Source organism: Diabrotica virgifera, chromosome 10 (genome assembly GCF_917563875.1).
Source record: "Diabrotica virgifera virgifera chromosome 10, PGI_DIABVI_V3a".
NCBI classification, from domain to species: Eukaryota; Metazoa; Arthropoda; class Insecta; order Coleoptera; family Chrysomelidae; genus Diabrotica; species Diabrotica virgifera.
The window spans coordinates 27,398,010-27,414,706 of NC_065452.1; the positions used below are offsets into that span (position 1 = coordinate 27,398,010).

At 36.4% G+C, this 16,697-nt stretch overlaps 1 protein-coding gene across 6 annotated transcripts in view; it reads left to right on the forward strand.

The window, feature by feature from the left end:
* Positions 1-15,855, forward strand: part of LOC114346485 (tyrosine-protein phosphatase non-receptor type 13-like) — a 203,535-nt gene extending 187,680 nt beyond the window's left edge. For all 6 annotated transcript variants that reach the window (XM_050663337.1, XM_050663333.1, XM_050663334.1 and 3 more), the window contains 2 exons: positions 904-1,138; positions 4,094-15,855. In XM_050663337.1, the coding sequence (XP_050519294.1) occupies positions 904-1,138; positions 4,094-4,242 (384 nt within the window). In that variant the 3' untranslated portion in view covers positions 4,243-15,855. The remainder of the gene's footprint in view (positions 1-903; positions 1,139-4,093) is intronic.
* Positions 15,856-16,697: the final 842 nt, after the last annotated feature.

Here is a 16,697-nt window from a genome sequence, read left to right on the forward strand (position 1 = left end):
AAAATAGCGGTGTCGTCTGCGAATCTTATGTTGTTCAAGATTTTTCCGTTTATTAATATACCTTATTTTTCCCTGATATTACTTCCTTCGAAATAGCTTCGTTGTACAGATTGAATAACAATGGGGACAACACGCAACCCTGTCTAATACCCCTTTTAATTTCTATGGTTTCAGTTTCGACATTTTCGATTTTAACCATTGCTGCTTGGTTCCAGTACAGATTGAAAATAACCCGTATATCTCGAATATTCCACATCCTTTTCTATTAAAAGTTCTACGAGTTTCTGATGTCGTACTCTATCAAAGGCCTTTTGATAATCTATAAAGCAGATATTATTTACATAGTTCATAGTTACATTTTCATAGAGTATTGGAAAATCGAAATATTGCGCTAAAATAGCAATTCCGCCAGTGGCGTAGAGTATGGGAAGGGTCAACCATTCACTGTCCCCTGTGGTACGCCTCTGGTAGTAGCCAGAAACGTTTATTTATCATAATTTAGTAGGTTGTACAGTATGACACTTTCTACCAAGTATGAAAATGATACGTAGAATAGTTTTAAAATATTGAGCAAAAATAGTTTAAAATTTTAAATAAAACACCCTATAACTCAGTAAGAAGCCACATTTTACTTAAGTGATTTGGGTTAAATCTTAATATTTTGAGGTCTAGAATCTACAACTCAGAGGTTGGACATTCTTAATGAGACACCCTGTATTTCAGCTAACCTTTTTTTCGGTACATCTTTTTTTTTCGGTCCCTGAACAGAACTATGGAGTGTATTGAAAACAGTTAAACACATTTAATATTGTATTTATTTGCCTCATACTAGTTTATTCCCTTTGATTGCTTTGCTAAAATGGTGATACTAACGTATTAATCATTTTGATTTTATCATTTCAGAATTCTATAGAAGAGCTCGAAGAAATAGAAGAGGAAGAAAGTAAATTCTGTACCCTTCCACGAGGAGGCAATACGTTCACTATTCGACAAGTCATTTTCCAGAAAGGATCAGATTTTAAACCATTAGGATTTAGTATAGTAGGAGGAAGAGACTCGCCAAAGGGCAGCATGGGCATTTATGTTAAAACCATTTTCCCAAATGGCCAGGCAGCTGATAATGGTACGCTTAAAGAAGGTATGTTTTGACTCTTTTGCTTTAGTATATATATACATACATATATACATATATACTATATATGATGCGCTCCCTCGCCTGCGCGTTTCTTGGCTCTTGTGATTGGCCCAGTATAGGTTGGGGAGTCAGGAGGGGTGACACGCGTCGATGTCGCTGCCTGATTTATTTTGGTTTTTTTCTTCAATACCGTTTTCCATGTTGTAGGAAACCTTTGAGCATCGTCTCTCTGGTTTAGACCGTTGGGATTTCTTTCAATTTCTATCGATTCTCTGATTTCACGTTTTACTTTTATTTCTATGTTAGCTAACATCGTTGTTTGGTTCAGGTTTATTGTGTGTCCTGTATTTGCGACATGTTGTTCAAGGGATGACATGGTTTCTCCCCTTTCGATGGCATTTCGGTGTTCTTCTCGTTTTACATGGATTCTTCGGTTGATCTGTCCAATGTACGACTTTCCACAATCCCCACACGGAATCTCGTATACTCCTTGACTTTCTAACGATATTTTGGTTTTTGATGTTGGTAAAATAGTTGAGATCTTTCTGTCGGTGTTAAATATCGGTTTTATGTTGTGTTTTCTCAGCACTCTCCCTATTTTCTCTGTTGTACCCTTCACATACAGCAGAATGGTTTTGCCCATCAGTTTTTCGTCTTCTGTTGGGTCCTTAATTCTTCTTCGAGCATTCTGAGCTTTTTCGTTGGTGTATGTTGAGAAACCGTTTTTTCTTAACGCTGTTTTCACATTATGCATTTCTTCATTTTGATGTTCTTGGTCTATCAGTATTTCGGTTCTTGTAATCAAGGTTTTGATGACTGAATGTAATTATGCAGGATGGTGGTGTGAAGCAGCATTTATATATCTGTCGGTATGTGTCGGTTTCCGATAAACTGTATGGCCTATGTATCCGTCTTGTTTCTTTATTATTAACACATCTAAGAATGGTATTTGATCGTTTTCTTCCAGTTCCATAGTAAACTGAATTTTATGGTGGATATTGTGATGTGTTCTAAAAATGCCTTTAGTTTTTCTTCTCCGTGGGTCCAGATGATAAAAGTGTCATCCACGTATCTAAGCCAAATTTTGGGTTTCTATTCAGCTGTTTCCATTGCTCGCTGTTCTATTTCTTTCATAAACAAGTTCGCTATTACTGGTGACAGTGGGGAACCCATTGGTGCTCCCTCAACTTGTTTATATCTTTGTTCCTTATAGTTGAAATATGTATTATTTAAGCAGTGTTTGGTTAGGTTTAGAGTATCCGGTGATATTGATGTCTATAGCTGACTAGTAAATGTCCCGGCTCAAGAGTCACATCTTTTATACGCTCGATGTAGTGGCTCGCGTTCTTGATGTAAGACTCCGCTTCCTCCGCGTATAGTTGCAGCTGTTCAGCCAGAAATTTTGCCAGTGGTAGTAGAGGAGATATTTCCTATACTTTTGTGGGAGGGTCTACCGTTTACCTCAAATTTTAGTTGTTTTACTACAAAAATGGGACTCTCAGATCAAGAATTTTTTCAGATTTTCTTTGAGCCAGGGGCCTCTTCTGTGAGCTTTAAAAATAGCTCGTTTTAACGCATTTTGAAGAATTTTTTCTCGGTTCCCTTATATTTAGAAAGATGATTAAGAAAACCTCCTGTTTTAGGTCCTGGTGGGTACTTTTCATATGAATTTGTTCAACTGGTCAAATGTCAAAGCGCCATTTTGGCAGAAATTAAAGTAGGCCCACTTTTTACCGAAAATTACCATATTCAAACAGCTTTTAGGTAATGCAGCCATATTTAGGTAGTGTTGAGATAACAATACTATCGCAACATGACAATAGGACGTGCATAAAGAACGTCCTAAAAAAGAGAGAGAGACTGTATCTATTGCTATAGGATGCTGGATTCAAAACAAAATCTGAGGTTATTTACCTGTAATAAAAGCGAAGAAGTTTAAGCACTACGATTTAAAGGAGCTTTTACGATGAATATTAACCATTTATTGACAGTAGATATATACAAATAGAGTACAAACAAACCTAGGAGAAAGAGAACAAAACATACTTAAACAAAATGGGTGGATGCAACACTAGTGCTGATCGAGAGAAACAAAAACTACTACAACAAAGTACTTACAAATAGGAGTCTTTTGCGATGTCTATGTATGCACTATATTGTCTGTCCTAAATTCACACCACGATTCCAGCTGTGTAGGCGATGTGAAAACTATTGGGTTGGTTGTCTTAAAGGCAACGGAAAGGTCTCGTCTTCTTCTTACTTGAGAACTGGTGAGTGACGTAAGATTTCTTGGAGGAATCTTTGAGTATGCCACAAAACTCCCTTAAAATACTTAACTTCCTTTTCCCTGACAGACCTTTAGAGATAGAGAACGAAGGTGCACTTTGCATGGAGTTAAACTTTTTATCCTTGACGGAATCACTTGTTATACTACTTGTGGGTGGCGTAACATTCCTTGGTGGAATTTTTAAGGTAGCAACAAGCGTGTTGCATCCTCGTACGGAAGCACAATTGACAGTGAGCTTAAAAGGGCGAGTTGCCCCTGGTAGTTGAAGGATGAAGCGGGTGGTACCGGGATAGAAAGTCATTTCAGAAAAACACAACTTTTAGGCACATCATATTAAAACTAAACATTTGTCCTTTGTACATATTTACAACGTTGGCACTGTAACATTTGAAGATGGACTTTCTATTTATTTCGAAATAAGAATTTGTCTGGGAGTGTTGTTCTTTTTTTATCATGTTAGGTGTCCTACCCATCTTAATCTTCCTATTTGCATGGAAAATAATAAGGCGTTTCCACCTGATATGTGCTTTTAGCTGTATATTTCATAGTTGTACTTTCTCCTCCAGATATCAGTTTTACCGCCAAAAAGTATACACAAGATCAGTTCAAAGATTAGCTAACCATTAATAGTGTTTTAATATTCTTTTATGTACTTTTGACATATGTTTCAGGGGATGAAATTCTAGCAGTAAATAGTAAACCCCTTCATGGATGTTCGCACAAAGAAGCCATCAATGTTTTTAAGCAGATTCGACAGGGATCAGTTTTATTACACATAGGTCGTAGGATAACGAAAAAACACAGGGATAAAACATATTAACAGCTGGGTTTCAGCCAAAATTTTTACAGTGGCAGCTATCGGGAGGGAACAAGAAAAATTAGGAATAATTAAAAACGTTAAGGAAACAAATGAGTTGATATGTTTAGGTGATTATGATATATAACATAAGAATTTTCTGGAAATAACAAAATTCTGGCAAAACTTTTTGTGATGTCTCAGAAAATTTAATGAGTGAAGAATTATTGATTAAAATTTAATTAATAAATCTTTCAATGAATTGTTTTGTTTTCAGCACATTAACACTGGTACCTAAAATAAGCTTTTCATGAAAATAATATGAAAAATCTTCGAATCTCCTCTTTCTCCTGTTTTTCATGGGTTTCCTAATACTACTGAATCTATTTCAGCATCATACATTTTTCTAATTCCTTGTTTGAATCCATTTCAATTTCCAATCCAATGAAATAAAATCAGGTTTACTTAACTACCAGTCCTTGGCTCTCTCTGTCAACTTACCAATGGCTACAAGTTGTATAATATCTTGGGAAACTGCATAAGAGGTATTAATTTTTTGATTTCGGTCTAGCCATACTGCAACAATACAATTTTTCCTGTTTGCTGAAAACCATGCTCATGGTTTGTTTGGTACTTTCATATCTAGCCTCTTTTTCTTTTTCAGAGGCTCATAAAGCTCTCAGTGTAGCCTGAACAATATCATTTACATCATATAGATCAAATCAACACCTCAACTCGTATGGTGATGTAGAAAAAAGAATAATGTAAAGCAAAAAGGATAGTATAAAGCCAAATAATGGAGAATTATATCTCAAAGAAGTCAGTGGAAAAAAGGCAATGACAGGCAGGAATTCTTATTACGTTCCTTCATAATTTTCCTATGAAATTTTAGATCGTCAGTCTAACGTGTTGGTGGACTACCTCTGCTTCGGTAGGCATCATCTCTTGTTCTCCATTCCAGTATCCGCTTTGTCCATCTGTTCTACATCTACAGCAGTGATTCCCAAAGTGGTCTATATCGACCACCAGGGGCCTATGGCAACCTACAAGGGGTCTACGTGGGTGAAAATAAAAATTGGGGGTCTATGAGATGAAAATGGGGGTCAATGGCAAGAACCGCAATGGATTATTAATCCATTTGGTGACATTGAAGTAACGGATGTTACATTGCACGAGGAATTGATTGGAATAAGCACCAACGACGAACGTAGGTAGAGTTTAGAAATGGATGTCAACAATTCTGGCTTCAAAAAGACATACCTGTTACTTATCCCGTATTATGGAAGACCGCGAGAAAGTTTTTAATTGCTTTTCCGTCTTCATACCTAGTAGAAAGGGGCTTCGGCGCAGTTATAAATCTCGTAACAAAAAAAAAAGAAACAAGTTGGACATCATTACCTCATTACATCATTACCATCAAACGGAGGAGGTTTGAGATTATATCTAACTAAATTAATGCCAAATGTTAATAATTTATTAAACCATCAAGTTTATACCCCCCTTATTAAATCAATTTATTTTTTGCTTAGTTTGTTCATGTAAGAGTTACTGTATTTTGATTTAAATTTGATTAATCAATGCGTGAAAAGGTGTTGTTTCTTTTACTTTTTCACACTATAAGTACTTCACTACTACTAGAAATTTTAATCTTTTAAAGTGAATAGCAGGGGGTCGATCTAAACTTGAAAAACATGATAAGGGGTCTACGAGAGAAAAAAGTTTGGGAAATTCTGATCTACAGCATCAGCCACTCCTGATCTTCGTCGTAGCTGGCGGTTTGGAATTTTGTCTTGAAGTGGATTCATAAATTCTTATTATCTTGGTATAAATTGGTACCCCTATTGGTATAAATTGAAGAATTAAAATGTGTGTTTACGAAAAATAAGTTCATTTTTCTTGCATTCTCCTTTTTTTCTACAGTGTTGGAAAAAGATCGGATATTTGAATGTGTTGTTATTATCTGCAATTACCAAAATTGTAACTGTTTACAAAAGAAAAAGTTCCAATCATACTAGGTTTGTTCCAAAATGAACTTTTGGACGGTCCAGAAACCGTCACGAAACTACTTGTACCGTTTGTTGTGCGCATGTTCGTAATTGTATCGCCCAGTTATCGTCCCATGACGGTAATTTGGAAACCGATGTTGGAACGGTTACCTGACTGATAACTGATTTATCTATCAATATGTATATTGTTGTTGGTATATCCAATGATAAAACCTAAAGACGTGTGCCGTAGATATATTTATATTATGTGACACATGACAAAAGCTCGAAACAAATGACAATCAATGAAAAACCCTATTTCCCGATTACTGAAATGATCATCACGAAACCGTCACTAAAAGATCACAATTCTTGTTGGAACAGTGGGAAGGACGATCCGATGACGATCATATTTTTGTTGGAGCAGATTTTGTTTACTGCGCAGGAGCGTTACCGTTTCGTGACGGTTCTCGGTCGTGTTGGAACAAACCTACTGAGAACACAAGTTTATTCTAAAATTTATTAAAACAAAAATAATGGAAAGCACTAGATGAGCCTGATATATAACTTCGAATGGGTTTGGCTCAGCTGATCTTGAGAATTACGCTGACGTTTCTTAGTGTCTCCTTAATTTTCTCATTTCGTCCTATATAGACTATAGAGCAGGGGTGGGCAAAAGCCGGCCCGCGGGCCGGATACGGCCCTTTTGCTTACTTTATCCGGCCCGTTAAAAATCCCGCAAGCATTTTTTTAAGAGTGTAAGCTCAAAATTTCGGGACAATGCCAAAGTATTTAAAAAAAAATTACCTAAACTTTGAATGAAAGATTATATTGTTACCGAGGGCCGAAAGTCGCTGAAAACTTCTATAATGTTTATTTTAATAAGTTACAGGGGTGAAAAAAAATTTGGTGTGATTTTTAATTTCAAAACAAGTATGTAATTGGACAAGTCCTAGGCTTTCACCCTAAGAAATCGAAAGTAGAACTGGAAGTCAATATTTGAACTCTTCGTGTAACGTCGTGCGTCGATTGATATACGATTTCACTAATTTTGAGTCATTTTTACTAAACTTTGGGTCATAATTGTTTAAACAGAAATTACTTCAAAACCGGAACTAAAAATTCAAACTCAACTTTTCAATCCGCTTCGATTGATGTGTCACATCTACTAACTATAATGTGGCACTTCCATTTCTGATTTGAACTTTTTAACCAGAAATGATATAAAAACCAAAAGTATACATTTGTTCTCTTGATCTTGTTAGGGCACGTCGAAAAATATATCGCTTATAATATGTCGGTGACTTTAAAACACTACTTCTGCTTGCAACTCTAAAGCCGGAAGTCCGATGTCAAATTTCTCATCTTTAATACCATCCGTGGGTTATAAGCTTTATTTCGACACATCATTTGTCATTCTATTTGTATTAATAACGAAGGAGTTATATTCGCAGACGGAAGGACACACGGAGAGACGGTCATGAAACCGGAAGTATATATTTGTTCTCTTCTTGCGCGTCAAATAATATATCACTTGTACTTCCGCTGACTTCAAAAGAGTACTTCCGGTCACATTTCGAAAACCAAAGTCCTAGGTCAAATTTCTCGCCTTTAGTACCATCCTTGGATTATAAGCTTTCATTCGACACCTCATTTGTCATACCTCTACTCTGGTATAATGACGGAGGAGCTGAGTTTACGGACAGACAGACGGACGGACGGACAGACGGACGTGGATAATTCAACGTTTTCACACTTTTTCAAAATTGGTTGAAAACAATATCTCATTCAAAAGACACTTTTTGTTTATTCTACGGGACTTTCGGCACTCGGTATTCATGGAATCTTTCATACTGCGTTCAAATTTTTTAAAAATATCAAATTAGTTTTCTCAGGATTCGAAAAAATGAATGCATTTAAAAAATGTTGATCCGAAATTTTGCCCCTACGCTCTTAATCTCTTTTATGCGATTTTATTGAAATCAACAGCATTAGTGTTCGTAGTGTTCACATAACTAACGAATCTCTATTTTCTGATTTTCTTAAAAGTGACTGTGTGTTTAACCCGGTACAGGCGCGAATATTTATCTACCAGGGTATTTATTGTCTACCAGGACCCCTTTTCCTTCGATTTTGGCCTTCATAATCCCCAAATATGCTGTCTTTCTCCTTTTAATAATGGTCAAAAGTTCTCTGTTCCTTCCCATCTGTACAACACCATTTCTTTCGTAATATGACCGGTCCATGATATTTTCTAAATTCTTCTAAAAAAAAGTCACATCTCAAAAGCTTCCAGCTTACTCATTACAAGTCAGAATTAACAATCCAATAAAGAAGAATAGAATGGACAAACCATTTTACCATCCGATATCGGATTTTGCAGATTGAATTTTTGGTTACTCAGAAACTTTTAATCTGGATCCTTGAAAAATGTTGCTCCAATGTGTTTTAAATGCATTCATTTTTTTTCGAATCGTGAGAAAACTAATAGGTACGTATTTTTGAAAAATTTAAAAACAGAATGAAAGAATACATTCTTACCGAGGGCCAAAAGTCCCTTAGAATAACCAACAAGTTTCTTTTGAATGAGATATTTGAAATTAAAAATCACACTAATTTTTTTCCTTTTTTTTTTCACCCCTGTAACTTCTTAAAATAAACATAGAAGTTTTCGTGGACTTTCGACCCACTGTAATAATGCAATCTTTCATTTTGCGTTTAAATTTTTCAAAAATACTTATTAGTTTTCTCAGGATTCGAAAAAAATGAATACATTTAAAACATATTGGAGCGATATTTTGCGCCTATACCCTTAATATTTTAATGGACCATATTTGTTTAAAAATTTCTTAACATATTTTACTGGGCACAAATTGTTCGCATGTACACCCGAGTAAGACAATTTATTATTATTATTATTTATTATTAACAGTCAAATTTCTTTGTCCAAATGCTTTAAAATGATACTTATAGTATTTTTGTAAAAAAATTCTTGGGCAGAGAAAAACTCTACCAAAAACATTCGCATGTGCGCAGCGTACATACGGGAGATACAGTTACCCGGCCCGGGAGACATTTCGAAACTTTCATTTTGGCCCGCGCTTAAAAGTATTTGCCCACCCCTGCTATAGAGGAAAGTCTCCAATTATGGAATACCATTTTGTTTTGGGGATACAAAATAATACCTTTATAGAAATGAAAACAATTTAATGTTATGACACATCAGTCATATATTTTTATGTAGTAATTAAAAGCCTTCTATTAAATATCTTAATTAACAAAAAAAAATCGAACAAAAAAACAAAATCCCAAATGAGTAACCAAATATGGAATAGATACCCATATATGGAATATAGGCATAAACCAACATATCAGTAACAAAAATAGACATAAACATCTGAGATCAAATATATTTAAATAAGAAAATTGTGAAAAATGAAAGAAGTAGCTTAATTCACTTGCAGACATCACAGATCCATGTATGAAACTCTGGACCAGCACAATCATAATGAGCCCACTTACACTTAATCCGCTATTCCATATTTAGGCACCAACGACTGTCCATATTTGGATTTGTACATTAGTTCAAACTAGTATCAACATTTTTTCAAGTCGTAATGTTTTAGTTACAGAAGGTCATAAAATATCAAAATAAAGGTACTATTGATATACGCAATAGCATAACAAGTCTGTATTCATGCATAATAACCAATCATACTCGTTGAATAAATTTACCTTTGAAATTTTCTGCGAGACCATAAAACAAAACGCGCCTGTCAGACACGTATTGTTCGCTCATCTGACACAGAGGTGTGAATACGATAATAAAGAGAGCTACTGAAATAGAGGATGGTCTTGTAGTTCGCTTCAACTTATATTTTTGGAGAAATCAAGGAATTCCATATTAGGGCACTATTCCATATTTGGTTACTTTCCTCTAATAATCTACCGCACACATACCAAGTGGCGAATTTCGAAATAGTAGACAGATTTGAGCTCCTTGATAAATAACAATGGCGATAGGCGATAGCTCCTCAAAAATCAAGCGTAAACTAGCAATGGTCCAAATCGCAACACCTTAATTGTTTGAGATATGGGAAGATCGAACAATTTCCAAAAATACTAAACTTAGGTGTCCTGAACAGAACAGAAACAACCTGTCAATTCTGGAAGAGCTTATTATAAAAGACAGGATATTAAAAAAAGTAAACCGATCATACTCATTACTTCGGTCACATAACGAGGTGACTATGAAGCTATTGGTAGTAGAAGGAAATATAGAAGGCTTTACATGGAGATAAAGATCTGTAACTCGATGGGTAAACCAAATGTCTGGTGGGAAACTTCCTACATGAAGCCATTCATCTGGAACAGGATCACAGCCAGTGGCATGGGTGACACCCGGGGCTGTAATCCATGGTGTCACCCCAAATCCAAAATATAAAAATTGTTAAAAATCCGATAAACGTATGTTTTGAATTATGAAAAAAATTAAGAATCATAGTTAATAAACCGAGGTTATTTAGCTTTGTTTGCGCCATTGTTGCTCGCAAGTAATTCTTGATTAATTTTATCTTACTAAAACTTCTCTCACATAAAGCAACCGATACACAGCTAACCATTTAGAGGCTGTAATATTGGCCGCTTGTAAATGTTTTCTGAGCTTTGGTATTTATAGCAGGAGGTCTGCTTTTGATACCTCTTCATGGTAAAAGTCACAAAATGTTGAAACAGCTAAATTCAACTGTTCACTGTTCATGAAAAGCAAAGTGTGTCTCTGCGCAACTTCGAACAATGAAGTCTGGTTTTAAGTTTAATATTGAATAGGTCAAAATATTCCAACATATCTTTTTGAAGTGCGAGGCCTGAATTTTTTTTGTGGTAGGAATGTCGTCGTCCTCATATTTTTTCGTGGCAATATCTATTGCTTCAGCTATAATAAATATGACCACGTTTTTCTTTAATATAAAGTGCACCTATTTTGTTCGCTGATTGATCAACGGTTATGCCTTTACTTTGAAATTCAATCTGACAAAAATTTATTTCTCTTAAGTAGGTACATCATTCCAAAAGAAAATATAACAAAGAAATTACACACAGCGGGCATATAGTATGTGCAGCATCTCTAGTGCCTAAATTTTCTTATTGGTGATATAATTCTTCAATTGCAGGAACAAAACTATCAAAAATGTTCTGTTACAACTTTAACTGCAGCATAGTGATCACTTCAACGCATTTTGACAAGTCGTTTAACAAAAGCTTTGCTGTGTTTAATAAGCACTTCTGTCCGCAGCTAGTGGAAGCAGAAAATTAAAAAATTAAAAATTGCCTCTACAGTTAAAAAAGGTTACACAAGATGTACCTTCTTCTTCTCCTTCTTCTTTTGGCATCATAACCCTGGATGGGTCTTTGCCTGTTTGACTATGCTCTTCCATTCAGATCTCTCTTGGGCTCTTCTCCTCCATTATATTCATGGTTTTCAGGTCGTCTTCCACGTCATCCAACCATCTCGTCCTGTGCCTTCCTTTTTTCCATATGTAGATGTACCTATTGTGTGCAAAAGAGTGCTGGCCACATAAATTAATTAAATGATCAATACATCCAACAAAAATGGCTTTTTTGTTTTTTGCTTTAATAATAGCTTGTATTCATCCATGTATCCCGCTTATAACAGCTGCAGTATCCCTGTGCATTTCGTTACTTTTAGCTTCTTTTTTCCTTTTAACGGAAAAAATCCAAAAAATGCTGATTTGACCTCGACTTTTCTCGGTTTCGTGTGTTCACAAAATAATATCGAATTGTATTTTGATTATTTTGTGATCTTTGCGATCTCATTTTTTTGCATTTGGGTTTCTCGGGTGTCACCCCCGAACGGGTGACACCCGAGGCGGACTGCCCCCTCCGCCCCACCGTAGCTACGCCCATAATCACAGCGAAGCATGACAGCTAATAATAGGTTTGTTCTAGCATCAGTTTCAAACGGTTTGAAACCATGGATCAGCGAATAGTCGACCAGCGCGAGTAGAGGGGATAGCACTGGTGACTGTATTATGTTCTCTCACTGACCAACTGTTTGCTGACGGTTTCTGACTAGTATGACTTATGACTGTTTGCTAGAACAAACCTAATATTTAGAGTGTCCACACGTCCAGACACGCTCAAGAAATGAGGTGGAGAGGAGACTCTATCAGATTTAAATCTGGGCTTTGAAACGATAAATGTGCCTTTTATTTTTGTTTAAATTGCTTTTGCTTTAAAACCAATAATCAGGTCCCAGTATTAGTAATTTTTTGCATGAATTTTCTTATGCTATATTTCATAACAGTTCATATCAAAGATACAGACATTCGTATCACCAAGTGGTATTGAATAGTCACCGAGTTCCACATTTCAAACAAACTTTAGTAACCTATACCTCATTTGTTTGCAACTGTCAGCTCATTACATTAGGTACGCAAATCTCTAATCTTCAAAAAGCAGGTAAAGTGGTCAAAGTGATATCACTTAAAATAATATCCTCTCCTGTTGCAATCTGGTTTTAGATATTATTTTTCAAAGAGTCAAGCTAACATGTAAGAAAATTCTGGGTCAGTGTTGGATAATTAAAAATGAACAGATTCATAAATGTTATATCGGATAAATTTTGCTCACTCCGGACTATAAGCGCTACAATGAGACCACATCAGAGCAGTATCTGAGACTGTTTAAACGTAATTCAAAGGAGTTTATACGGTGTTTCATAACGCAACGACGAAACATGGTTTCACTAGTATATACCAGAGACCAAAGAGCAGTCCATACAGTGGACCTCACGTCGCTAACGTGCTCCTAAGAGGGCGAAGACTGTCCACTCGGCAGGAGAGGTGATGGCCACCATTTTCTGGGATTCACAAGATGTGATCTATATCAACTTCCAGTAACAGCCCACCTTTTCACGGACATTATAAAGACTGCTATCATACCACAGGAACTCAAACGCTCGAAGCTCATTGCCATATTAAAACCAGGGAAACCAAATGATAACAACCCCAAGAATTACAGACCAATAGCCCTACTATCGGTGACGTTTAAGCTTCTAGAGCGCCTTATCTACAATAGAATTAGCCCAAAGCTGCTTGATACAATACCGGTTGATCAGGCAGGTTTCCGACCCAAAAGAAGCTGCGCAGATCAGGTTCTTTCACTTACCACATTTATTGAGGCAGGGTTCCAGCGAAAACTTAAAACTGCAGCCGCATTCATAGACCTAACAGCGGCCTACGATACAGTCTGGAGAGAAGGCATGATATACAAGCTCCTCCGTACAATCTCCTGTAAATCCACCGCTCGAATAATCAACAGCATGCTAGCCGACCGAACGATTCAAGTGGTCATGGGATCTGACATCAGCACCCCAAGGAAACTGAAGAATGGACTGCCAAAGGGATCTGTCCTGGCTCCTCTTCTCTTTAGCCTATACATCTCTGATATACCAGAAACCAGAATAAGGAAGTTTGGTTACGCCGATGATTGGGTCCTTGCAACAAGGTGTAAGTCATTTTAAGAAACAGAAGAAATCCTCACGGCGGACTTACACATAATGGGAGAATATTTCCGTAAATGGAGGCTCCAACCAAACGCTACGAAAACAGAGGTTTCCAGTTTCCACCTAAATAACAAGTTTGCAGGAAGAATACTCAATATTCAGTTCGAAAACACCACACTCGCCTACAATAAAACACCAAAGTACCTTGGGGTGACTCTTGACAGAACCCTATCATTCAAGGAACATCTGACAAAAACAGCGGAAAAACTTAAATCCAGAAACAACATCATCCAGAAGCTGTGCGGCACAACATGGGGAGCATCGGCTTCCACCTTGTGATCATCTGCCCTGGGTCTAGTCTTCTCAACTGCGGAATACTGCTCTTCAGCATGGCTTAACAGCCCACATATACACAAAGTAGATGCCCAATTGAATAATACAATGAGAATGATCGCTGGAGTTATCAAATTCACCCCTACGCAATGGCTCCCAGTACTGAGCCACATTCCACCACCCAAACTACGACGCATACACGCACTCACTAGTGAGTACAGAAAGATAGTAGATAATGAAAACCTGCCAATCCATCAAGATATAGATGCCGCCAACGGTAACCGTCTACGCTCCAGACGACCACCAATAAAAACAGCAAAGGTGGCTGTGGAAAATGAGTTCAATTTAACGACAACATGGACTCGAGAATGGATGGAACAACAAAATAGTAACTTACCCTGCATCACACAAAAACCACCTTGACTTACCACGCAACACATGGTCTATGCTGAACCGAATCAGAACCCAACACGGCAGATGTGGTTACATGATGCACAACTGGGCTAAACGACCATCCCCACTCTGTGATTGTGGACAACTACAAACCATCTATCACATCACAGAACAGTGTCCCACAAGATCATATCATGGCAGGTCAGAGGATTTCCTGATGGCGACTCCAGAGTCGATAGACTATGTAAATAAGTTAGATGTACGTTTGTGAACCTATGTATTGTCTTATACAAAATATATGTAAATGTAAATGTGTCAGGTGCCATATAAATAAATAAATCAGACGCTAAATAAATAAATCCAGTAAAAGGACAAATCGGTCACAGGGCTTTACTGTGCCGCATTATTGGGCGGACTCGATGCCGAATTTCACAAAAAACCATAGGCGTAACCAGGGGGGTTTGGGGGTTATAACCCCCCCCCCCCCATTGGGATGGACTTTGAGCTCTATACGCTTAACACCATACCCCTCAGAGACCTTCCAGTAGTTGTAACCCCCCCCCTTAGGATCATCCTGGTTACGCCTATGCAAAAAAACGGCCCCAATTGGGGAATAAACCAAACTTTTCCACCATGACAACACCGGCTCATACCTTCACCGACGCCATGGCTAAATTGGGCTTCGAACTGCTGTCCCATCCACCGTATTCTCAAGATTTGGACTGCACCTCTATTTGAAGATTTGCATTTGTAATAAGCTGCCAGTTGCAAACAAATATACTTTAGTAAATAATCCACTCGACTTGTTGTTTGTTAGATATATTTACATTTTTATACCCCGTTTTACAATATTCAGTGAAATGTAAGTTTTATTATTTATAATAAATACTTTAAGTCAACTAACATCATTTTTATGTAATTATACCGTTATCTATCTATGTATGTCGTATGTATTACTTTGTTGTATAGCGATAATGGTACTTTTGTTATCTGGTTAATTTTAAAATATGTGATAATATGTATTTTTCTGCATACAGTAAAACCTCTGTTAACCGAAACCTTTTTAATCGAAACATCGTTTAACCGAAATGGCTGACTGGTTTCAATAATTTCGCCAATAAAAAGTAAATTTTAAAAAAGCAATAAAATCAATGAAAATGAACATGTTTGGAGTGTTTTTTTTAAGAAATATTCTATTTTCTGTTGTATTTCCCTTGACATCGATGTTTTGCAGCTATATCTCTCCAATGCTATGTAATTTGATACAAGAAGAATACAAAAAACAATGTTATTTTTAACCGAAATTCTTGTTCCATATTTCGGTTAACGGAGGTTTTACTGTATTTAATTGTATTTATCGTAGTTTTATATTTTTACAATAGAAATGTCTTTCTAATATGATTTGCGTTGTTTTTTATTGGAACTTACATCAAATTTCGAACAATAATAAGAACGAATCATAGAGACGCGTTATAGAAATAAAACGAGGGGAAAGCCTGAAAAAACTTAAATGAGGTCACATGTTTTATGAGATCGGTAGTTAAACTGAAACAACGTTAGGCAGGCCGCACATCAAAGAAACATGAAACGTGAAACATGAAACGCGAAACATGAAATAAATAAATTGTGAAAAAAAGTAACCGTTTCATGTGATATCCTAATCGAACAAACAAAAATAAAATTTGTATAGTCGACAATGGAAAGTTATAACGAGGTCGTTGCTGTCGTGACAACTCTTTTATTACTGGCACATCAAATAAACGTGAAACATAAAACATGAAAGAAATAAATTGTGAAGAACGAAGCTGTTTCATGTTATATACTAATCAAAGAAACAAAAATAAAATTTGTGTAGTCAACAATGGAAAGTGATGATGACGAGGTCGTTGCTATTGTGGCAACTCTTTTATTACTGTCCAAAAATTATAACCATAGTAGCTACATATTTGGTTATAAACGAATTAAATAATAATCTTGCCCAAATTTCAATCATTTTATCGAATGAGTATTCAAACATTTACATTGTTTTATTGTGGGTCCTGGTTTAAAGAAAAACGATATTTTCTTGTTATTGTCTATTCGAGTACCTCTCCAGGTTATAATTGTACAAGTCTTCGTTCTGCTCCACCACAGAAACCAATGCAATATTATATTCTTGGTCGGCATTTATTTTACGCACGTACCTAATAATTGTCCAAAACAATGAAACAGAAACCGAAAAATAGAACACGAACTATTTCATG